This window comes from Tursiops truncatus, chromosome 13 (assembly GCF_011762595.2).
Source record: "Tursiops truncatus isolate mTurTru1 chromosome 13, mTurTru1.mat.Y, whole genome shotgun sequence".
Lineage (NCBI taxonomy): Eukaryota > Metazoa > Chordata > Mammalia > Artiodactyla > Delphinidae > Tursiops > Tursiops truncatus.
Window position 1 is genome coordinate 24,838,114 of NC_047046.1, and position 24,745 is coordinate 24,862,858.

General features: G+C 44.9%; 1 protein-coding gene across 6 annotated transcripts in view; it reads left to right on the top strand.

Moving 5' to 3' along the window:
* The window catches only part of SPECC1L (sperm antigen with calponin homology and coiled-coil domains 1 like), a 121,416-nt gene that overhangs the window by 6,649 nt on the left and 90,022 nt on the right, over nucleotides 1-24,745 (top strand). For 3 of the 6 annotated variants that reach the window (XM_033837287.2, XM_033837288.2, XM_033837292.2), the window contains one exon: nucleotides 22,494-22,683. In XM_033837287.2, coding sequence (XP_033693178.1) covers nucleotides 22,531-22,683 — 153 coding nt within the window. In that variant the 5' untranslated portion in view covers nucleotides 22,494-22,530. Of the gene's footprint in view, nucleotides 1-10,398; nucleotides 10,561-22,493; nucleotides 22,684-24,168; nucleotides 24,382-24,422; nucleotides 24,453-24,745 lie in introns of those variants that run through there. The other 3 variants (XM_033837290.2, XM_033837294.2, XM_033837293.2) reach the window with 3 other exon arrangements.

The window sequence follows — 24,745 nt, forward strand, 5'->3', positions numbered from 1 at the left end:
TGGACTTGTCTGTTCTGGATATAAATGGAATCAGACAATATGTGGCCTTTTGTGTGGTTTCTTTCATTTAGCATAATGTTTCCAAGGGTTATCCATGTTGTAGCATTCATTAGTACTTCATTCCTTTTATGGCTAAATAAGAGTCCATACTTTGTTATCTATTCATTAGTTGATGGACATTTAGTTTATTCCACTTTTCTTTTCTTTCTTTTTTTTTTTTTTTTTTTAATTTTTTGGCCACACGACACGTGGGATTTTAGTTCCCTGACCAGGGACTGAACCCACACCCCCTGCATTGGAAGTGCAGCATCTTAACCACTGGACCACTAGGGAAGTCCCTGGTTTATTCCACTTTTGGATAGTATGAATAATGCTGCTGTGAACATTCATGTACAAATTTTTGTGTGGACAGATGTTTTCTGTTCTCTTAGGTGTATATGTAGAAGTGGAATCACTGGGTCATATGGTAGCAATGTTAAACTTTTTGAGGAACCACCAACTGTTTTTCAAAGCTGCTCCATTTTGCAGTCCCTCCAGCAGTGTGTCAGGTTCTAAGTTCTCCACTTCCTGATCAATGTATGGGTTTTCAGGGCATACTTTTTAAAACATGGGATATTTTTGGCACTTCTGCCTTTTGTTTTCCTCACTTAATACTTCTGGAAAGTCCATTAAATCAGCTGGTATCATTCTGACTCATTGTGATTGATGGCTTCATAGTAATATTCCATAATATAAATATACTGTTTATTCATTCAATTCAGCAGATAATAAAAGGCTATTATGGATCAGGCACTGTTCTAGGCTTTGAGGCAACAGCATGAACAAAACAAACAAAACACCCTGCACTCTTAGAGTTTACTTTCTAATAGGAGCAGGGGTGGAAAGTCAGGAAATAAACAAGTAGCATAGCCTAGGGTTTACCATTGCAGTTTGAGTCTGTGGGGGCTTTCTGAGTAGTGTATATGAAGTACCAAAGGCTAGATTGCCCTAAATGTTGTTACAAGTTACTTTAAGTCAGTATTAGTATTAATAATCTTGCAGGAGAAAGTAGAAACATTTTCATAAAATAAAAAAAGGGAAAAAAAAAAGACCCAATTGGTTAATGTGGATATGAAGTTCTAGGAGATCCACATATGAGTCCTTGGTAGCAAAGTTTGCACATTTATAAATTGTATCCAAATCCTCTTATTCTGTTGACAAGTAATAGACATCGTTCCCCGAAAACCAGGTGAGATATATGTGCTGGAGGTTTCTGATGGATGCAGTTGAGAGTACTTTTGGGGGAAATGGCAAAACTTCTGGGCCCAGTCAAGCCTCTTGTTTTCTTCCTGAACTTTTCTGTGTTTGTTATATTGCCCTATGAATTATTGAGATTGTCCCTCCAGTAAAGCCTACTTTAAATTATTCATGGTGATGCTTAGGGAAAATAATCTGGGTCCTCTAGAGTGGTTAGGCCTGGAGGGAATTCCCTCCCAATAAGGGCAGATTTATATTGATATGTAGCCTACTTTGGCCTGCACTAACCCTTCTATGTTGGCCCTAGTGGTAATGCAGTTAAAATAAGCATTTCGGTTCTGATTTTGTTTTTTATATTTGACTTTGAAATGAAGTTAGAAATGCACATTTTAGACACACAGTTAGTTATTCACCCTTTGTGTTACCCATCCAGGTCAAAGTCTTGCTCATCCAGACCAGCTCCATCATGATGGAATGCTAGTCATCTATTAATAATCAGAATGTCACTCTAATGAATAAAACATTATTTTGCAGAAAAATTTTTTGGGCAATTCAGTTACTAATGTTCGTTTATAAAAATTCAGAACAAAACACAACCTGCAAATTTATGTTAAAGTAATATTTCTGAAGGTCTAGTGTAGAATATAAATGCCACCCAGCATGCTGTCTAGCAGTACAGGGATCTTAGTCACCTCCTCTCCTGCCTTTGCTTCTCGCTGTCCTCCCCCACCACACATGTGCTTAGTTGGGTTGGGTTCCAAAACTTTATTTATAAAACTAATTTAATTCATAAGGTTTATGAGGTTTAGGTTATTAGTACTGTGGAATCTAATGAGCATCCGTGGCAGCATGGCTGAAAAAGCATACATTTCATGTGTACCTTTCATTAAATACGGTCCTCTCACCATACAGCTTAAGGTAGTTATTTTCCTTAATTTTATAAGTGAGGAAACGAAGTTAAGAATACAGAGTTAACCAGGGGCCAAGCTTGGACTTGAGCCCAGTTTTCTAACTAAAAGCCCTATGTTCTTTTCACTGTAATATGCTGCCTTTCAACTGGAATGCATTTGCCATATGGTTGAAGGAACGACAGTGCCATTTAGCCTGGAGAATAGAAGACTATGTAGGGCATTGTTTCTCTTATAATTGAAATATTTGAAGAGCTTTCACATGGAAAGAGGGCTGGATTTATTTTGTGCTGCTTTGGCAGGTTCCCTAGTAAATGGTAGTTATAGTTGCACTGACATTTGGCTGCACGTATGAAAAACTGCCCAAGAATTGAAGAGGCAACTAGTGACAAAGCCTGTGGGGGTGTCATAGGACGATGGTTGGGGGACTGACCTTGATGCCTGCCTGGTCTTACTGAGGTCCTCTTCTTTGCCTCCTCCTTCTACACCCTTTCTTGCCTGAGCGCTTGGCTGGGCCCCCTCTCTTCTCTTCCTAATTTCATGCCTCTTCTCCCTTAAGCCACTCAGGCAAGTTTTAAATATGGGATGGCCCTTGATAGTAGTGAATGATGATTTTGTTTGATTGGTTCGTTTTTCTCACATATGCAGTATACACATTATTTTAAATAAAGTGACAGTGAAGTATGAATTTGGAATTTATAATTTTTTCCAATACTATTTCTTTTTTTTTCTTTTTTTCTTTTTTGGTATGCGGGCCTCTCACTGTTGTGGCCTCTCCCGTTGCGGAGCACAGGCTCCGGACACGCAGGCTCAGCGGCCATGGCTCACGGGCCCAGCTGCTCCGAGGCATGTGGGATCTTCCCGGACTGGGGCATGAACCCGTGTCCTCTGCATTGGCAGGCGGACTCTCAACCACTGCGCCACCAGGGAAGCCCTCCAATACTATTTCTGTAGTGATTTTTTTTAAGCAGGAAATAAAAATTGAAGAGTATATCCTGTGATGGTAGGCTAAGAGGGGGATTTATTATGCAAGTATGAGAGTCTCTGCTGAAACGCTAACGCAGTGTTTACTTTGTTACCCAAGGTTCATTATCCTCAGGGATAACCACCCAGGGTTCCTATGCTGTTTCATTCCTCGTCGCATGTGATTGCATAGGTGCTGCACCTTGTCTGGCCAGGGAGTCCTTCAGGTGGGGAGAGGGTGGTCAGCAGCAGCAGGGTCTGTATTGACGCCAGAGAGTGACTTCTGTGAAGGGTTCTTAGTCTCTGAACATCTTTGCAGGTGAAGCTTCAGAGCATAGTGAGATCAAGAGGAAAAAGACCTGTTATCTCTCAAACAGCTGATTACTTTTTGCATAGCAGTTACTGGTTTCTTTGTCTTTTGTCTACATACTTTTTTTTTTTTTAAATTGTCAGGAGCCTGGAGCTTAGATATATGTGCCATGCTGCGTCAGAAGCGAGCTTGGGACATTTCAGGTGATGGGGGTGGCTGGTGGCTGCACTGAGAAAGAGATTCCCTCAGGAAACAGGCAAGTGAGAAAGTGAGCCCAGCAAATTCCCCCGTGTAGGTTCAATGTGATGCTCTTTAAAACAGTTGATGTTACACCACTGTTACCTGGAGCCCTGAGAGCTGAAGCGTTGTGACTGTCCGAGTATCTAGCTAACCGAAGTTACTGCAGGAGCCGAACATTCAGCTGGTGTCTGATGACGAGCAGTCCTCCTGGCCCCGCTTGAGTGCCTTCGGCGAGGGAAGGACCCAACCAGTTTTAAGGCCGGTCGGTTGGTGTAGGGACATCGCTGATTATTAGTTGCCTCGGAATCTGTCGCTTGATAACTTTCACTCTCTAGTCCTATTCCTGCCTTCTGGACCTTTTGAAGTTTGAAAACGACTATTTTCACTTACCGAGATGAAAGTCTCACTTACTTGAGTTGTTTTCAGAGCTCTCTGGACTGGAGACAGGCTGGTTATTAGATTTTCTCCTCACAGTGTGGTTCTAGAACTGCACACAGTACCTTACCAGGTCCTCTGAGGAGGACAGTCTACCTGGGACTCCTGTCTTCCTGGATCCAGACAGTGTAAATCAGATGATTTATTTCAGCTCAGGACTGTATTGTTGCCCTTGGAAGAGCCCTGCTGTGCTGTGGGGACACTTTAAGCCCAAACTCCCTCTTCTGCTACAGAAGCAAGTCTTCCAGGGTCTGTCTTTCAGAGCTTTCCTCTTCCTGGGAACTTGTGGACAATAGGATCAGATTCTAACCTTTGACAGCACCTGCACCCTTCCAAAATCTGCTTCTCACACACATGAACAAAAGATAAATATGTGCGGTGACATATTAATTAACTAGGTGGTGGGAATCCTTTTACAATGTATATGTACATCAGTCGCCGTGATGTACATTTTAAATGTGTTACAGTTTTATTTATCAATTATATCTCGGTAAAGTTGAAAAAAATTTGAGGTGAAAACATCTTGCCTTCAAAAGGTCAGGGTTTCCTATTGAGACTAGTCACAGAGGTGCATTCCAGGTTTCTTACTTCTTATTTGTTCCCAGATGGTGTGCAAGGAGGTAGTGATCCCTGGGGTTAGACCACCTTATGTAGCGTGGCAGCTCGAGGGTGTCAGGACACCCGATGAGCTGAGGTTCCAGCTTCATAGGGACCTTCCTTCTTAGACTGCTTTGGCCTCCGGGGGAGGGCTGCATGCCCCTTTAATGCTAGGGTCTCCACAGTTTTCCACTAACCACAGTTGGTGAGAGTCTAAGTTGTCGGTTTTCTCCTCATCCCCTTCTGCCCCTCATCAGCTTTTTCTTCCTGATTTCTTTTTGAAATTCTGTTGTTTTGAGTTGGTATCTTTTTGACTTTCACTTATACTGGTAACACGTAAATGATGACATTGTGGTACAGGACAGACACATTATTCCCATGGCTTCCTTGAGCATTTCTTTCAGTACCCTATATTGCATGCTCTCTTTCCTAGCTGCTAGCCTGCCAGCCCGCTGTGAAAGATTGGAAGTGAATAGGGGGTCGTCAGCCGTCCCTTGTATACACGGGGACAGCATCGCCAAGGCCTCAATCTGTATAGTAACAAGGAATGTTTTGCTTACCTGCTTCCACATAAGCTGCTGGTAATGGTTAGGATTTGGAAAAGGGGAAAACATTCCTGAGATGGGGAATTTAGTCACCTGTAGTTCTATATGAAAGTCAACCCCCCAAAAAACAAAGGGACTTCCCTGGCACTCCAGTGGTTAAGACTCTATGGCGCGGCCAAAAAAAAAAAAGAAAAGAAAAGAAGAGGAAAGTCAAAGTCAACTGAGAGGTGGGGAAGGCATATCATTATAGTCTCAGTAGAGACAGAGACTGACAGGCTTTTTCTGTAAAGAGCCAGGTAGTAAATGTTTTTGACTTTGCAGGCCATATAGTCTCTGTTGCAACTAATCAGCACAGAAGTAGCCATAGAAATACATGAATGAATGAGTGTACCTGTGTTTCAATAAAATTTTCTTAGTGGATCTGAAAACTTGAATTTTGTATAGTTTTTGATGTCACAAAATACTCTTGATTTTTTTTTTTCTCCCCAACCATTTAAAAATGCAAGAAATAGGGCTTCCCTGGTGGTGCAGTGGTTGAGAGTCTGCCTGCCGATGCAGGGGACACGGGTTCGTGCCCCGGTCCGGGAAGATCCCACATGCCGTGGAGCGGCTGGGCCCGTGAGCCATGGCCACAGAGCCTGTGCATCTGGAGCCTGTGCTCCGCAACGGGAGAGGCCACAACAGTGAGAGGCCCACGTACCGCCAAAAAAAAAAAAAAAAAAAAAAAAAAAAAATGCAAGAAATATTCTTAGTTTGTGGACTGTACAAAAACAAGTGATGAGCTGGATTTGGCCCATGGACTGTAGTTTGCTGTCTGTCCTCGGTCATAGGCAAACAGGAAGCAGAGAGGACTGATTAGAGGACCTGGGAAGCCAGGCCCAGAGTTTTTTCTGTTATTTTCTAATTTAATTAATAAAGAATCTTTTACAAAAATCCACAATACCTTTATCTCATCTTAAAAAAGCAACAATTCGGGGCTTCCCTGGTGGCGCAGTGGTTGAGAGTCTGCCTGCCGTTGCAGGGGACACGGGTTCGTGCCCTGGTCCGGGAGGATCCCACATGCCGTGGAGCGGCTGGGCCTGTGAGCCATGGCCGCTGAGCCTGCGCGTCCGGAGCCTGTGCTCCGCAATGGGAGAGGCCACAACAGTAAGAGGCCTGTGTACCACACACACACGAAAAAGCAACAATTCAAAAAGAAGAAAGATGCAAGGATAGAAGGGATTGAAAGCATGCAGAAAGGTTCAGAGAGAGATGTGTGTCAGTCAGGAGGTGTGATGAAAGGCCAGTGGGGAGACTCATACTGGGCAAGGGAGCGAGTGAGGAGAGGGCTGGACACCAGGGACAGAGGAAGGGCAAGTCCAATTAGTGACCCGCTGAATGAGGAAGGCAAAGGAAGGCCTTGCTGAGTTAGACCCCACGGGGTGACAGCAGCAGTGGTTAGGCCCCAGAGGGGGTGGCACACACCTGCAGTGGACCGTGGAGTTTTTAGTTGTCTGGAAGATGGAGTGGAGCAGAACAGCCCTGGGGACTGTCCTGGGGAGAGAGACCCCTTCTCTTCTGCTGGTGGTGTGAGGAGTTGGAAAGAAGAAATAAGAAGTTAGGGTACGGGGAATTCACCTCTGTGATGTAGCGAGGATAGCAGTGTGCTGTTTGGTGTGGTTCCTGTAGCAGTCCTGTGTAGGAGCTCTTAGCCTCCACCTAGAGGTGCAAGGACTGAAGTTTGGACGTGAGTAACATGCCCAGAGCCACATAACAAGTAAGTGGTGGAGCTGGCACTTGAACCAGGTTCTGCCGGAATAATCTGGGTTCTTTCCACTAGACTGTGAATTCCTGAGTGCACAGCCGCAGTGTCCCAGGCTGCTAGTTGGAGATCTGCCTTCTGGCACCATGCTCTGTGTTTAGTGTTATGGCCCAGAACAATGCTGCTCTTCTCTCTCTCATAAAAATCTGTTTGTGTTTTGAAGTCCTTAGAAGGGATGGTTGTTTGTTTTTTTTTGTTTTTGTGGTATGCGGGCCTCTCACTGTGGCCTCTCCCGTTGCAGAGCACAGGCTCCAGATGCGCAGGCTCAGTGGCCATGGCTTACGGGCCCAGCCGCTCCGCAGCATGTGGGATCCTCCTGGACCGGGGCACAAACCCGTGTCCCCTGCATCAGCAGGCAGACCCTCAACCACTGCGCCACCAGGGAAGCCCTGTTTTTTGTTTTTTTTTTTTCAATTTATTTTTGCCTGCATTGTGTCTTTTTTTCTTTTTCAATTAATTAATTAATTAATTAATGGCTGCATTGGGTCTTCGTTGCTCCGCATGGACTTTCTCTAGTTGCTGCGAGTGGGGTCTACTCTTCGTTGCGGTGCGTGGGCTTCTCATTGCAGTGGCTTCTCTTGTTGCAGAGCATGGGCTCTAGGGGCACGTGGGCTTCAATAGTTGTGGCAGGCGGGCTCAGTTGTGGCTCATGGGCTCTAGAGCACAGGCTCGGTAGTTGTGGCGCACGGGCTTAGTTGCTCCACGGCATGTGGGATCTTCCCGGGCCAGGGCTCGAACCCATGTCCCCTGCATTGGCAGGCGGATTCTTAACCACTGAGCCACCAGGGAAGCCCAGATGGTTGTTTTTAAAGCTGAAATAGTTAAATTACTCATTTGCAGTAAATCAGATTAGGTAAGCAGTGTTCTCAGAGACAGGATTTGGTAATTTTGGGGGTAATATTTTAAACCTAAGAAATAGTTTTGAAGGATTAGAATCTGAAGAGTCCCATCTGCTGAGTTTGGGGTGAGCTGCTGTACAGTTTGTATGAGAGTCTATTATTCTTTTTTTTTTTTTAAGATTTTTAATTAATTAATTATGGCTGCGTTGGGTCTTAGTTGCGGCACGCGGGATCTTCGTTGACGCATGCAGGATCTTTTTGTTGCTGCGCATGAGCTTCTCTAGTTGTGGCGTGCGAGTTTTCTCTTCTCTAGCTGTGGTGCGCAGGTTCCAGAGCACATGGGCTTTGTAGTTCGTATCACGCAGGCTCTCTAGCTGTGGTGCGCAAGTTCTCTAGTTGGGGCCACGGGCTTAGTTGCCCGGTGGCATGTGGGATCTTAGTTCCCAGACCAGGGATCCAACCCACATCCCCTGCATTGGAAGGTGGACCACTGGACCACCTTCCAATGAACCACCAGGGAAGTCTCCATTACTCTTTTTTTTTTTAAATTTATTTATTTTATTTATTTATTTTTGGCTGCGTTGAGTCTTTGTTGCTGTGTGTGGGCTTTCTCTAGTTGCAGTGAGCGGGGGCTACTCTTGGTTGTGGTGTGCGGGCTTCTCATTGTGGTGGCTTCTCTTGTTGCAGTGCACGGGCTCTAGGCGCCCGGGCTTCAGGAGTTGTGGCTCGCGGGCTCTGGAGTGCCGGCTCAGTAGTTGTGGCACACGGGCTTAGTTGCTCTGTGGCATGTGGGATCTTCCTGGACCAGGGCTCGAACCCATGTCCCCTGCATTGGCAGGCGGATTCTTAACCAGTGCGCCACCAGGGAAGCCCTATTACTCTTAATGTGTTACTAGTAACCTGTTACTGAAGCTCCGAGTTTGCTAAATCAGGTAACATTGTTCTGACATTTTACTTGTTAAAAATTAGAATGAAGCATTAGGAAGAAACATTTATTTTACACATTCTATTTTCTTGATACCCTGTTGGTTGCATTGCATTGAAATTCTGACACGTAATTAAGTTCGGTGCTTGGACTTTGGAATACATTACTCACGCAGTAAAGACAAACAGCATGATACTAAATTGGCAACAGCAAAGTCAGTGTAATTGAGTTATATGGTGAGTCTCACATTTTCACAGGGATGGGTGCACCATGACATCTGGAACTCAGAAGGAAGTGCTTGCCATGGTTTTCCTCTCTTTTCCTCTTACATCCTCATCCTGCCACTGATAAGTGAGTAGAAGTTCTACCCCCAGTTGCAGGATGTGGTATGACAGGCTGTGAACTGGGTAATAGGTGTCTCGAGAGCGCTTCCAGGATTTCCTTCTAACACGCTTGTCCTTTCAGCAGTGGCTTGGGCTCTTCACATCCTAGCTCTGATTTTGTCTGTCTGTTTGGTTCCTTTCTCTTTGTAGTTCTTAAATGATGCCTTTGGCACTGGCCCTGCCTCGCCTCCTCTAGGCGCCTCCTCTATGCGCCTTGCGGTCCTGGTGAGGCAGAGAAGCCTCCACGTGGCTGCCCTGAGGGCGTGTTGATGGTGCTGGAGGGACAGTCTGGGGGCGGGGCTTCGTGTGACCCAGGTCCTCTGAGCTGGGCTTTGAGGGATTTGAGCTGCTTGTCCTCCAAGATTGCTTTGAAGGAGGAGGGAGTTTTCAACCAGTGGACACTGGACTTGGGGGAATAACGCGCCCGTGGGAGGGAGCTGCGCGAGGCGGGCAGAGGGCCCAGCACAGGGGTCTGGTTTCATGAAAGAAACGTGCTGCTCTAGACCCCAGCTGCTGGAGAGAGCCCTGGAGAGTGGCTTTGGAGTTCTGGGTCGGGCTGTTTTGTGGAGGACTGACTGTCGAGCTCTGTGGTTCGGGCTTAATATTCTTGCTGTTCTCTGTGTAGCTTCTGCCCATCGTTCTCGTCCCGGTTCACCTTGTGTCTCGTCCCCGTGTTCTGCTCCCTCCTCTCCTGGCGCTGCCCTTTCCTCCCTGTTGGCCGGTCTGTGTGCAGGGCCTAGGGTTGCCAGGTAAGATACAGGATGCCCACCTACCATTTAATTTAGGGTAAAGAATGAATATTTTTTAGTCTAAGTATGTCTCAAATGTTGCTGGGATGAAATACAGTGAGATGGGTGCTGTGGTCACAGTGCCTGGAGCAGAGTCTTGGCATGATGTGGGAGAAGACCGTAAGGGGCTGTTGGGGCGGGATGGCCGAGTGGAAGTGTAGGTGTTGGAAAGAGCGTGGCTGCGTCAGACAAGGGGTGGGGAGAGGGTGGGAGCGGGGCGTTTGGCCTGCGTCAGACAAGGGGTGAGGAGAGGGTGGGAGCGGGGCGTTTGGCCTGAGGCAGGTAGGCGGGCGCCTGGAGAGGTTGGGGGGCACCGGGATTTGGTTCGCCGGGTTGTGATTCTTCCCTGACACAGAAGGAGCTGGAGCAGGGCTGGCAGGGGTGGTGGGCACGGAGACGAGGGGATGCTGTCAGCTAAGACCTGCGCTCGGGGGCCGGGACGAGTCTCTACCATGGCTCAGTGTCTCACTGTGCAGGCCGCACCTGAGATTGAGGAAGACAGCCTAGGGAGCTACCCTGCTGTGGTGCCGTCGTGGGACATCTGGAGTCAGACCTGTTCAGACCTCTACCCTTGGCATCGGGAGGCTCAGGTGATCCTTTTCACGGTTGCCCTGAGGTCATCCTTACCTCTCAAGGTGAAGGAGGGTTGAATGAAATGCTGTGTGTGTGGTATCCCCAGCACAGTGCTTGGCATGCAGGGGGCCCTCAGGGTTTAGTTCCCTGCTTTCCTTCTTGCCAGTGAGGTTTCAGATGGACTGGAGAACAGTGGATTTTCGCCATCCATTTGGGATTGTTGGTCTGCCAGGCAGGACACCACAGAAGGAGGTGCAGGTCAGCAGTGGGTCCCTGTGACTCTCCTTACATTTCATTCTGGGAGATCAGAGAGAGCCTTCTTTGAGCTGTCTGTCCTTTCCCAGAAAATGTGGATGGAAATCAAGGGTGTAAGAGGCCCCATGTCATACACGTTCCCTGCTCTTTCAGTCAATTCTGTTGAGTTGGCTTTCTCAGCTCAACACAATGTGCAGATGAGACTGTATTTATAGTCTGCTGCAGAAAGACAAACATCTCCCTTCCCTCCTCCTCGGTTTAAACCAATCTTTTCATGCCAGAGTTTTTCAGCCTTGACACTATTGATTTTGGGGGCCCTATAGTTCTTTGTTGCGAGGAGTATCCAGTGCATTGTGGGATGTTTAGCAGTATCCCTGGACTCTCACCCAGTTGTGACAACCAAAAATGTCTACTGACAGTGCCAAATGGCCCCTAGAGGGCAGAATTACCCACTGTTGAGACCACTACCTTATACTCAGTAGATATAAGAAAAAAGTACTCCTTAGTGATTTTTATTGCTTTTCATGTTATCTAATCAGTGAAGTGCTTATTGAAAAAAGATTTCAATTTTTATTAAACTGAATTCAAATTCTAATCTGTTTTAACTTGTTTAGTTTGGAAAGACTTTCTTTGTGCCATTGGCAAAACATTTCTCAAATCTAAAATTTTTAGCTTATTATTAAAGGGTTTATTACATTGTTACATTTGAATGATTAGTAAAATAACAAAAGAAAATGTTTCATTTTGTATTTCAGATCACAGTTTGTTATAAATGTACAAATACATTGAATTGATATTTTTAATTAAAAATATGGCTGACAGTTAATTTTATGAATACAGTATTGTGCAATTTTGTAACTGCCTGCCAGAAATCTGAGCATAAAGCCATGGTTTGAAGGGGCCATGAATAAACATTTTCTTTTTGTAAATATGGCTGAAGAAGGAGAGGAGACTCAAAATTTCTTGCATTCTGGGAGTTTGAACTTTGGGAACCAATTTGTTTTCGACTAAATCTGGAAAAACCATTTGTGTACTATAGCCAGAAATTCTTTTAGGCTGTCCTTTTCCAGCCTTGTCACTTGTCTGGAATGTTAAGTATCAGCAGTAGTTTAACGGCCTTTTAGCGCCTTGTATTAAAAAGATCTCCAGAAATGGATCTAAAGAGGTCCTAGTATAAGATTAGGGTTTTTTCGTTGTTGTTGTTATTTTTTTCAAAGCAGTAAGAAGGAGAAGACTTATGGTTCTAAGTTTGAAAAATGCAGGGAGCTTCTAGTTGTTTCTAAATATTTCCTTGTGTTAAATCTTGCAGAGTAATAGAAATCATAAATTAGTATGAGTGGGTTTTTCTGTGGGAAATAGAATTGCGCTTTTGGATTTTTGTTGCTGATAATTAACTCTTTTTTTCTAGTATCCTGTCTATCAGTAGTTGTGGTTTAGTGAAAAGAGTTCAGACTTTGGGCAAACTCCTTACTTCTGTAGCCTCAGTTTCTTCCTCCTTTCCAGGCACATAGGGTGGTTTCGAATCAAATGTGCTGGTGCTGGGCAGCACCGCCCTCCCCCAGGCAGCTTGCTCTGGCATTTACACAATAGCAACATCAACAAAGTGTCTCACCCTCCTCATCACCCTCTGACTCTGTGCCCTTCACAAAGCCAAATTTTTGAAACGTTCTTCCTTCATCTCCTACTCAACTTTTTATCCCATTCCAGTGAGGTCTGACTTTGCCCCGTCCTTCCACTTGGAGCTGTGTCGGCCCTGCTTGCCATCTCCTCCTTCTGGCCGACTTCAGTGTCCACTTGGGCACCTTCTCCTGTAGATTCGCCCCCAGGCTCCCTTCACCCAGCGTTGCCAGGCAGAGAGGAGGTAGCTGTGAGGGGAAGGGGTGGAAGTTGGAGAGGAACTGCTTTTTCCTTTTCCTTCTTCTGTGGCCACAAGGGCGTTTGGAGGGGAGTGCACACGTGGGGCTGGAGGTGGAAGTGAAGGAGAGGTCCCTCTGAAGGCCGCCTTTCCTCAGTGCCGGAGTTTGCATCATTGGCTTCTGGGAGCAGGTAGAACCACCATATTAAATGTGCACATTAGTTGATAATCACACCCTAATTTTAGGCATGAAGTAAAATCTGTCTTAAAAATGAGAAGACATCATGTTATAATAAAAATAAACATTTAAAAGACACAGATAATAGAGAACAAAGCACTGATTAGCAGTGGGGAGAGGGATGGGGGAGGGGCAATATAGGGGTAGCGGGGTAAGGAGGTACAAACTGTTAGGTATAAAGTAAGCTGCAAGGATATATTGTGCAACATGGGAAGTATAGCCAATTTTTTTTTTTTTTTTTTTTGCGTTACGCGGGCCTCTCACTGCTGTGGCCTCTCCTGTTGTGGAGCACAGGCTCCAGACGCGCAAGCTTAGCGGCCATGGCTCACGGGCCCAGCCGCTCCGCGGCATGTGGAATCTTCCCGGACCGGGGCACAAACCCGTGTCCCCTGCATCGGCAGACGGACTCTCAACTGCTGCACCACCAGGGAAGCCCTAGCCAATATTTTATAAGTATAAATGGAGTATAACCTTTAAAAATTGTGAATCACTATTGTACGTCTGTAACTTAAATAATGTTGTACAGCAACTATACTTCATTTAAAAATGGACATTAAAAAATAAGCTTTTAAAAATTTCCAGTAAGCTCCTTAGTCAGTAAGCATGGAAGTATTTTGAGCAGTAATGGACTTTTGTATTTAGATTCAGGCTAAGCACAGAATCACATGCCCGAAGGCATCTCCCTGGCCCCTCTCCTTCATGTCTCTGTCTCTTGCACCTTGAATTACACGCCCACTTTCACATGTGCAGTGTTTTGACCTGGCAAAGCTCAGACTTTTGTCTGAGTAAGCCTTGCCTTTTTCAGTGGAGTCCACTCCAAGTCTATCTTTAAAATGTACACCTTTAAACGCACTTTCTGGTAGTGTGTTGCAATTCACAATAAGAAAGTTTAAAAAAAATGTATATGTTGAGGAATTCAGTATAAGAAGTCTATTGCATTATGATTTATTTAATTAAAACATTTCTTATTGAATTTCTTTTCAACGTTTTGTTTGGTTTTGTAGAAGTCGTGATTTTATCAATTGGTTATTGGTTTTGATCCATTTAGTAGCAACTTTTACTTACAGACTTATTTATTTATTTTAATTAATTTAATTAATTTATTTATTTTTGGCTGTGTTGGGTCTTTGTTGCTGGGCACAGGCTTTCTCTAGTTGCAGCGAGTGGAGGCTACTCTTCGTTGAGATGCGCAGCCTTCTCATAGTGGTGGCTTCTCTTGTTGTGGAGCACGGGCTCTAGGCGCACGGGCTTCAGTAGTTGTGGCATGCGGTTCAGTAGTTGTGGTGCATGGCTTAGTTGCTCCGAAGCATGTGGGATCTTCCCGGACCAGGGCTCAAACCCATGTCCCCTGCATTGGGAGGTGGATTCTTAACCACTGCGCCACCAGGGAAGCCCCACACTCCAATTTAGTTTGCTAAATTTCAATTTTCCCTTGACAGTGTGATTCCTTCTCAGTGTTTTAGTCTCTTCTTAATTTAAAATTTTAATATGATCCCTACATTTTGAATATGGAGTTTATGAAATAAGAGATAAATGTATTTAGGTTGCTTGGATTGAAACCTTTTTTTGAATTTTAGTAGGATATTATCAATATATAACATAAAAACATCATAGCTAATAAGCAATTTCCTTTTTTAAAAAAGTTTTCATTCCTGGTTCTTGAGGTATAAATTGTGAAATAGAATATTTGAATTTTTGAGTGATCCTAATCCATCCTCCTCGCCTATAAACAAGGCTCACAGAGTTCGCATGACTTGCTTGGGGTCATGAAGGCATGCCAGGCCTGAGCCACAATCCAGGTCTCCTGATTAGCGTTCCAGGGAACTCCCTACCATATATTTTCAGTGTTTCCTGATACGTAATTTTCAGTGGGAAAGAACCAGAAGCAAGTGTTGTTTGTTGACATCTGTGTGCCACAGTGTATAATTAAATGAAGTAGTGAGTAAAAATAATCTTTAGTCATTCTTTATGAAGGGTTTGTCTGACAGAGTGTCTTTTGAGTTGCTGCTTTTATTTTAATAAGGCATTAGTCATACTTGGGGCATGCAGTGTGTTGTTATAGACTACGATAGCTCACATTTATGTCATCATTACTGTGGGCCACCCTGCTAAGCACTTTAGGTTCATTATTTCCTTTAATCCTCCCAAAATCCTTATAAGGAAGGTAGTATTATTACCAGCCCATTTTACATATGAGGAAACTGAGATTTCAGAGAGGTTAAGTAACTTGCCGAGGGATACAGATTTGAACAGACATGGTGGGTGGGGCAGTCTCCAGATACTGTAAAAAAAGCACAGTGGATTTATAAGTTATCAATAAAATAACAATTCCTTTTTTTTTTTTTTTTTCTGGCTGCTCCACCCAGCATGTGGGATCTCAGTTCCCTGATGATCAGGGATCAACCTGTGCCCTCTGCAGTGGAAGCCCAGAGTCTTAACCACTGGACCGCCAGGGAAGTCCCCACAATTCCATTTAAATAGTTTTAAATAGCAATACATTTAGTGTAACAGAGGGGACAAATGATTCTACTTGGAGGTGAATAGGAGGTGCATAGAGGAGTTCAAAGGAAGAAGTGGTGACCCATCGGGATTCTTGTGTGTCTACAGGTGGGAGGATTAGGGACCACCCCTGTAGTTAACACCAAGGGCTCCTGTCCCGCACTTTGCCAGGGCTGAAGGTGCTTCTTGGTGAGGGATGGCCTCAGAGCTCCTTCGTGGTTTCCAGGACAATCTGTGTTCTCCTTTGCTCAGGGAGGAGCCTTCTTGTTGCAATATAATGACAGTTAAGATAAATTCTTAAGGTCCTTTTGGCATTATTTCTGAAACTTGATTCGTGTGTTTTTCATGGGTGGATGGTTGGGGAGGGTGGAGTTTCTGAATCACTGAAAGAAATTGCCATCCCTGCTCTTGGATTGTTGCACCATTTTTCTGACCTTTGAGCCCTGGTGAAAAAACTTCTGGAATGAGTGTGTTGGGGTTTTTGTTCTCTTTCTTGGTCTACACATGTTATTTTGTACAATAACTATAAATTAGGTTTTATCAGCTCCTCTTTATAGGAGAGGAAACATTTGCAAACATATGAAGTGATGAAGTGATTTGCCTGCAGTCACAGCTTGTGTGGCAAAGCTGGAGTGTGAACCCAGCTCTCCTGACTTGAAGTTCAGTGCTGTGCTGCTGTTCTGAGGCCCGGGGTCGGGTGGGGGTGTGGTGACACATCGCAGAGCCTGTTCACCGCTCTGTTCTCTACTTGTAACATTACCATCAGCTGCGTGAGGCGTATTAGGATTTTGGAGTCAGGAGGTACCTTTGAGATTCCTTAGAATTCAGCCTTTTATTGTAGGTCAGGATCCTGGTTGGACAAGTGACTTAAGATCGAAGACAGTGCTTTTTAGAGAAGAACTAATGGGTTTCAAATTGAAGTCAAAATTTAAAAATAGGGCTTCCCTGGTGGTGCAGTGGTTGAGAGTCCGCCTGCCGATGCAGGGGACACGGGTTCGTGCCCCGGTCCGGGAAGATCCCACATGCCGCGGAGCGGCTGGGCCCGTGAGCCATGGCTGCTGAGCCTGCGCGTCCGGAGCCTGTGCTCCGCAACGGGGGAGGCCACAGCAGTGAGAGAGGCCCGCGTACCGCAAAAAAAAAAAAATATTTAAAAATATCTCAAAGGCTGGACCTTAAGCTGAATTTGACCAAATGATAATTTTAACAGATACAGGTGTAAACTTTTTCAGAATATAAATTGCACAACTATGAAATGGAGAAAAGTGGAGTGTTTACTGTTCAGTTTCTTTAACGTTTCTGTGTGTTTGAAAATTTTCATAATAAAATGTTATCAGAGAAAAGCAGCTTAGCAGCAGTTTGTGTGAAAGAGGCTTTGTAGTGTTAGGTAACTATGAACTCTGGAGGAGCCTCTGGTAGCTCCTGGCCAAACAGGGTTTTTTCTTAGATTAAGTTGAGAAGTTCAGTGTCTAGATGGAGAAAGTAATAGTCGGCTGGATGCTGTGCTTGCAGACCAGGTCCTCCTCCTGTCTGTGCCAATGGCACAGGTGTGCGAAGTCTGGAGTAGGGGCTGGAGACTCTCAGACCGACGGGGGGGAAGGGCAGACTTATCAAAGTGCTGTGCTGGTCCTCAGATCCTGGGAGAGCTGTGGGCTGAGGGTACCTTTGAGTATGGCTCTCAGATTCAGGTCAGAGGAAAGGAGTTGCAGGGAAGGAGATGCCCTTCTGGCCCCTCTCCCTGAGCCCCCATATGGTGTCCTTCAGTCCATCCTCTGCAGCACCAGGTTTCTCTTTAGGAAGGACACATCCAATCAGGGCGGCACTGCCTTCAGTCCTCAGTGCTGTGTGTCAGACCGAAACCCTTCCCCGCTGGTCGTCACTGTGACGTTTCTCTGTTTGAGCAGGCCCAGGTCTTCAGGGGGCCCGTGCTTTCTTAAACCTCTGACCTGTACCTCCCTCCCTGTTCTGCAAGGGCAGAACCAGGGACGATGTCCCCCTGCTCTCCCCATACCCTGTACATGTATGTCCCTCATGTTTGCAGTAGGTTCATCAAGGATGGAGACCTGTTCACTTATGCACCTCATTCTTCCCCTAGACTGTGAGCCCCTGGAAGATAGGTATTTTTGTCTTAATCAGCTTAGGATGTCCATCTATTTATTTATCCTTGTTTCACTAGATTCCCAGAGAATTGGCGTTTGGCTTGTCTTGGCACAAAATAAGTGTTCAGTGACTGTTAAGTAATGACTTGCTTCCTAACTTAGTAGTCAGTATGCTCCATTTTTTGTCAGTGGTGCTCCATGTGGGGTTTCCTATAAGCGGCCTCCAAGATATTTTCCATTTTTAAGAGTCTGTAGTTTGATTTTTAGATAGTATTTTACCTGCCATGTGTGGAAGGTAAGAGATGGCCCTTTGTTTTCCTTATGTGACCTCCTTATACATGTAAAGGAAACTCAAGCTTCCTGTGTGGCTGCGGCTATGTAATTAGCTTTAGGCAGGGCTTCTGGAGCTGTAAATCCTGTACTGGGACATCCTGGTAAGAGGTCCAGCCACCCAGACTGCAGCCTTCACACTGAATGCAAGCTTATTTGTGTAAATGAGAGCAGTTGTGCCTCTGCCCTTGCCTAACAATTATTTTAAATAAAAAAGTAGCAGCCCTCTATAAATGAATATGATTATAGCTAAGGTTTTTACTTTTACAGCTGTAACATAATACATACTGATTTAGACCTGGTAATAAGTTTTCTAAAATCTATCCAGAAGGTCGGTTTTATATTAAATAACATGGTAATTAGCACCTTCAAAATGAAAGATATTGGTCAAGAGTACCAGCACTGACTGATAGGACAAGTAGTAAGTCTAGAAGGGGCAGATTGAGCAGTATAATTTTAGTGTTGTTACATTTTGTTCATCTCTTGTGAAATCTTCATTGAGATAAAAATTGCCGGTTTCTGAGGAAGTGCTTGTGTATGGTTGCATTGGAGGCCATATGGATTGGCGGGCAGGGTGAGGGGTTTGGATTGAGACTACTGTCACTAAAGAATGGTTGACCCAGGGAGAGTTACATCATCAGCGCCCACCTGTGGGGATTCAGGGACCTGTGCTGGGTGTGGCGCAGCTGGGGCATGATGCCTGTCCATGGGAGGGGCTTGCGGCCTTCAGTGTCTTTCCCTATTTGGGGAGCAGTGCATATATTTCGATGTTTTTAGTTTAAGAAATATTTAATATCTTAAGAAATATTATTTGAGAAATACATGTGACACACTCCTTGGATTATTGTTATTTGAGATTATTCTTAGCATATGTAGAGAGACAGCATCCATCCTGTTTTTGTGAGGAGAGCTACTTTTTCTTCCCCCCCACACCTTGATTTCACTGGACTAGAGGTTGTGGTGGGTGCCTATGTGACACCCTCGTGCGGGCCGGGGAGGCGTAGTGGTAACTTCCATCGCACTCCTTTTCGCAGTCAGACCCTGGAAGTGCTGCATGCTGTGTTGTCCTCTCCCTCCACTCTGCATCTCTCCCAGGCCTGGGGCTCCAGGGAGGGTCTGGGCCAACGATTCCTGCTCCTTAACCTGATGTGGGGGACCAAGGTCTCTGGTGAATTATCACCTGTTCTGGAGGATCCTTGTCCTTAATAGGGGTCATTTTAGAAAATTGTGGAAGCTTTTTTGACTGTCTCAATGGTTGGTGGAGACTGTTGATATTTAATAGGTAGGGGCCCTGGAAGTCTAGACTCAATGAAGTGACAGTTCTGCAGAATGAAAACTTATCCTGAGATCTGCAAAACTTTGGAATATCTTGCTGAATAATTTATGTGGATAGAAAAAAAAAACCTGTTTATGACTGAGCCTAGAATCTTATTCCATCTTACACAAAGAAAGCATTTTTTTAACATACTTTTTGGTATATATGGAATTTTCCAGGGTTGTAGTTACTGTAGACATTGAGGGGAAATTGTTTTGTTCTCAGCTAGGAAGTACATTAGGGTTCTCCAGAGAGATGGAACCAATAGGACGGAACCAACCTTATTATAAGGAGTTGGCTCACATGCATATGGGGGCTGAGGAGTCCCAAGATCTGCAGTTGGTAGGCTGGGGCCCCCGGAGAGCCGCTAGCGTAAGTTCCAGTCTGAGAGTTGGAGTCCAAAGCCAGGAAAAGACTGACATCCCAACTCAAGAAGTCAGTCAGGAAGAGTTCCCTCAGACTCCAGCCTTTTTGTTCTATTCAGGTCTTCGATTAGTTGGATGAGGCCTGCCCACATTAGGGAGAACACCTGCTTCACCCAGCATATGAATTCAATCATTAATCTCCATCAGAAACACCCTCACACCCAGAATACTGTTTGACAAAATGTGTGGGTGCCCTGCAGCTCAGTCAGGTTGGCATAAGATGAGCCGTCACACCAAGCGTGGTTCCCGCTTTTAGAAAATCACATTCTGGAGAGCGTGCATGGAGATGGCATGTATCTGAGTTGCCAGGACCTCGTGCCCAAGTCAACACTGTAACTGTCAGATTCACAGTGATTCAGCTTAGAGCTGTTCATTTCTGACTGTTTTATTCCTAGTATAGTCTGGCTTGAACAGTTACGTGTCAAAATTTGTATTTATTTTATTTTATTATTTTTTATAAATTTATTTATTTATTTATGGCTGCGTTGGGTCTTCGTTGCTGCGTGCGGGCTTTCTCTAGTTGTGGCGAGTGGGGGCTACTCTTACTTGCGTTGCATGGGCTCCTCATTGCAGTGGCTTCTCTTGTTGCGGAGCATGGGCTCTAGGCGTGTGGGCTTTGGTAGTTGTGGCACGAGGACTCAGTAGTTGTGGCTCGCAGGCTCTAGAGCGTAGGCTCAGTAGTTGTGGTGCATGGGCTTAGTTGCTCCGCGGCCTGTGGGATCTTCCTGGACCAGGGCTTGAGTGTCCCCTGCATTGGCAGACGGATTCTTAACCACTGAGCCACCAGGGAAGCCCAGCAGGCGGATTCTTAACCACTGTGCCACCAGGCAAGTCCTAGTAACTCTGTGTTTAACCACTTGAGGAACTGCCAGACTATCTTCCAAAGTGGCTGCACCATTTTGCATTTGTGCCAGCAGTGCTTGACTCTTCCAATTATTCCGCATCCTCTCTAACATTTGTGACCATATATCTTTTTGATTATAGCCACCCTGGTGGGAGGGAAGTGGTAGTTCATTAGGTTTTAACTCTGGGACAGAGACAGCAGCAGGAAAGGGACAGTCTGTTACGTTGTCCAGTATGGTGTCTACCATGTAACTTTATTTTTAAAAAGATTAAAATTTAAATTTTAGTTCCTCAGTCACACTAGCCACATTTCAAGTGCTCAACAGCCCCAAGTAGCTAGTGGCTACTGTATTTCGGATAGCACAGATGGATACCAAACATTTTCATAGTTGCAGTAAGTTCTGTTGGATTGTGCTGGTCTAGAAAAAGTTAATTTGACAGCAGCTGGAGGAGTAGGCACAGAATGGGAGAGGGTCTGAGTAGTGTAGGAAGGAGTGCAGGCGTGGAATTTGGAGCAGAGAAGAAAGAAACTTTGGGGAGCCATTTACAAGATATGAGACTTAGAAAAAAGATAAATACAAAGGGAAAGTGAGACGTTGAAGGAAAGGTTCTTAGGAACTTGATTTTTCTACAAAATCAACTTAGTGATGGGTCCAATCTAATTCCTTAATTTTACAGGTAGAAAAGCACAAAGTTGCCAGTTGGCAGGGATTAGCATAACTGTGGTGCACGTGTTGTGGGAAGCCGCTCGTGTCTGTCTTGGTCATTTTCAGTGTCCTCTGGGAACCTATAAGGAGCAGCTTGGTGGAGCTAAACTAGAGGGAGTGCCAACTCTGGGCTGAGTGCTCCAATGGGACAGGGAAGTAGAAAGCAGAAGGCTTCAGGGCAAGCAGATGGGTGATTTTATTGTCACCAATTACAGCATTTTCTGGAAGGAAGAACCAGGAAGTTGGGAGAAGGCTGGAGAGGAGACTGAGGTCTCGCTGTGTTTTGCTTGGTGTCAAAAACAGTGTTCTTTTTGCTCCGAGGCCTTATCACGGTGAGGGTGGAGCGGAGCCCCCTTTGCCCTGTCTCACTGTTCTGCCACCAAACCAGTTGGTACAGTTTGTGTTACGTCAGGCAAGATAAATCTGGAGCGTTCGAATACAGTCTAGGTGAAGTGTTCATTGAAGCTATTGGAACGAGCCTTTTCTTTTCCAAAAGGCTATTCTGTAAGTTTCTCTTTATTTTTATTAGTGTGTAGAAATCTTCCTAAAATAGACCAACTTCTTTTTTGTGCTCAGTGTAGTTTCTCAGCGTCATCGTACATAAACTTCCTTACGTTCACAGTAGGCTTTCATTTTTGTTAGTCGTATTATTTACTTTACCCAGACCAGGCCAATGTGTCTTTCCAAACATGATACTACGGTAGAGACTGCTTTTCTAGCTCAGCTGATAGAGGTATGTTGAAGGGTTTTTCTGGCCGTAGTTCTGTGTGTGGCCAGTGTTATTCCAGGTCCTCTAAGCTTGAAATTGAGTCTGTTCCACTTAGGCGAAAGGTTTGCTGTCATGGTTTTAAGGTTGTAAAAGAGTGCCCTTACTTTCTGAACCAAATATTGAGGCTTATATTCTTATAAGGCATTTTGATGCTTCCTCTTGATAAAAGAGATATACTGGGAAATATATTTAGATCCTGAATGTTGGAGTTTCTGGGCTGTTTTGCTGGTTTATGTGGAAATATCACAACAAATATTTGAAGTTAGGACTGTGCTGGATAATTTGGAAAGTGTGCTCACCTTAGAGACCTGCAAAGTGGCTCATTCTCAAGTGCCAGGATGATTATTGCTTCACTAAATGTACTGTGCGTTATTGTTTTTACTGAGAGAACTAGAATGTAGAAAATAATTTCAAGTTAGTGTTCAAGAAGGAAGCCTTGAAAACAGGGTGCATTCTGATTAATAAGTCTAAGAATTTTTCATCCTTTATTTTCTGTAGCGACATCTAGCTTTCAAACATTTTTATTTAGTTCATGGTAAGATCCTTCAAAAACAAATTTTTAGAGAGCTTTCTTACAGTTTTGTTCTCAGTATAATTTATCTCCATTTATCTCCACAGATTTGCTTGTAAATGCATTACGAAGAGGCAGCCCAGAATGAAGAAAACAAGCAGGAGTGTTGGCTCAGTGCCTAAGGTGTCTGGGATAAGCAAAGCGCAAACAGCAGACAAAACGAAACCCGAAAACAGCTCTTCAGCATCTGCAGGAGGCAAACTCATAAAACCTGGAACAGCAGCTTCGTTGTCAAAGGTATTTACGTGGTTGTGTTTAAATATGTGATGAATTGTAGGAGGAGTGAGTCTTCATATGATGTTTGATTTATCACATAAACGTTATTTAGGATTCACCCTCTTCAAAGAGAGTTCACGTTGTGGTGGACTTAATTGGTGTTTGGTCGGTCTTTACGAATGAAACCAAGTAGCAGGCTTACTTGTGAGCAAATCGCTGTGCCGGTGTGGGAGAGCCTGCCTTCAAGGAGCTTGTGGAGGAAAGGATGGAGGCAAGTCACTGGCACGAACAACTAAAATACAAGTGAAAAAGTCAGATGCCCTGGGAGAGCAGGAGAGTAGCGTAAACAGTTTCAAGTAGGAAAATATTGTTTCTGCCCGAGAAGGCTTAATGAAAAGAGCATGTGCATGAGGTCTTAAAGGATGGCCAGTATGACATTCCTGAAACCCCTGAACAGGAGTTTTTATTCCCACCCATCCCCCTACACTGTTACCATAAACGGTTACTTGTTTTTTGACAACTGATCCAGTGTTAATCCCAGGCAAAATTGGGTGATATTAATTTAGTCAGAGCATAACTAGTTTTCTTGTTACACTCCTTTCTTTAGAGGCTAGTTTAGTTTTTGTTAGTAAAGGGTAGTGGTACGTTAGATCCCAGGCTTCGGGAGCAGACAGGCCCAGGCTGGGCATTGCATCCTAGGGCTGCAGTCAGGATGGAAGTGAGGGTGTAGGAAAGAGGATGGTGCAGGGCCTGGCTCACAGCAAGGACTTTGTAAGGGACTGGCAGTAGAGTTTTTCCTGGTTAGCTCTGGAAACTTCCTGCAGCTCAGGATTGATTGACAGTAGCAGGCTTCCCATGGGTGTTCTCAGTGTCTGTGTTGAGATGACTCTGGGCCATTTTTCTGCTGGTCAAGTCTTAGATTCACTGGACAGAAATGCACATGGTCTTCTTCCGGTCTTTCTCAGTCCAGAATTCACTTATTTGTTCTTTGCTTGCTTGTTTTGAGGTTTGGTGTTTTGGGGTAGAAACTTTGACTCTATGGAGAAGACCTGGAGAGAGTTTTTGCTCGTCTGATAGGGGGGAACCAAGAAGTACCTGAAACGCGATCTGTTCAGAAGCCTTTTGTCCAGGAAAGGCTTTACAGATGTGACAATTATTTTAAGAAGCACCTCACAGGAACAGCTGATGAGGGACTTCCTTATATGTGTTGAAAGATCTAGCAGGAAATGCTGGTTTTTCTATTCCAGGGTTGTCGAAACTGAATGCAGACTTACTCTGTGGGCTTGGAGATGCCACCAGATTTTCTCCTTGCTACATCCCTGATGAGCAGCTGGGTGTCATCCTGCGGCCTGGAGGGTGATACCAGGAGTAGACCTTTACCCTACTTCCGTTAGTCTGAATCAGCACGCTGAGCAATTTCCTTGGTGGCAGTGCTGCCTCTCTCTCGTGTAAGAAAGCTGGTATTTTCTGCCTCAGCTGTTCACTCAGTTGCTCGCCTGTTTTCAGAGTGGAGTGCCTGTGTGCCTGGGCGACCCGTGACTTATGGGGCTGGAGGAGCAGGCTGAAGCGTTGGCACGGGGTGTGCACTACTGCCTGCCTTGTTGCCTCCTCCTCGCTGGCAGGCAGTGTCTCTGAGGTTCACTCCGGAGCGTGTCCTGAGCAGCATGTCTGGTCTTCCAAAGCATGTATCCTGAGTCGATGGCAGCCTAGTCTTGAGCAGTGAGTACTTCTTCATTGTAAGGCAAAACCGTATCCCTGCTTTGTGCCAGCTGTCCATGGCTTTGGCTTTGGTGAGTTGGCTGATTTAAGTATTTCTCTGTGTGTGTGTGTGTGGAGTGGGGAGGGTCATAGAAGAGGTGAAACTATTTGGGAACACTTTACCTCAACTGGAGCAAGTGCTTTACTTAAAAAAGGAGGGGGAAAAAGTCATTGAATAGAAATTAGAGTAAGAGGGAAAGAAGAAAATAGTGAAAATGATAGAAAAATTGGAAAAAGCGAAAGGACCTAGGGAACCCACAAACTTGTGTTATTTTATTTTTATAAGTTTCCATATTTCACTGTGCTTCTCCAGCATATGGTCACT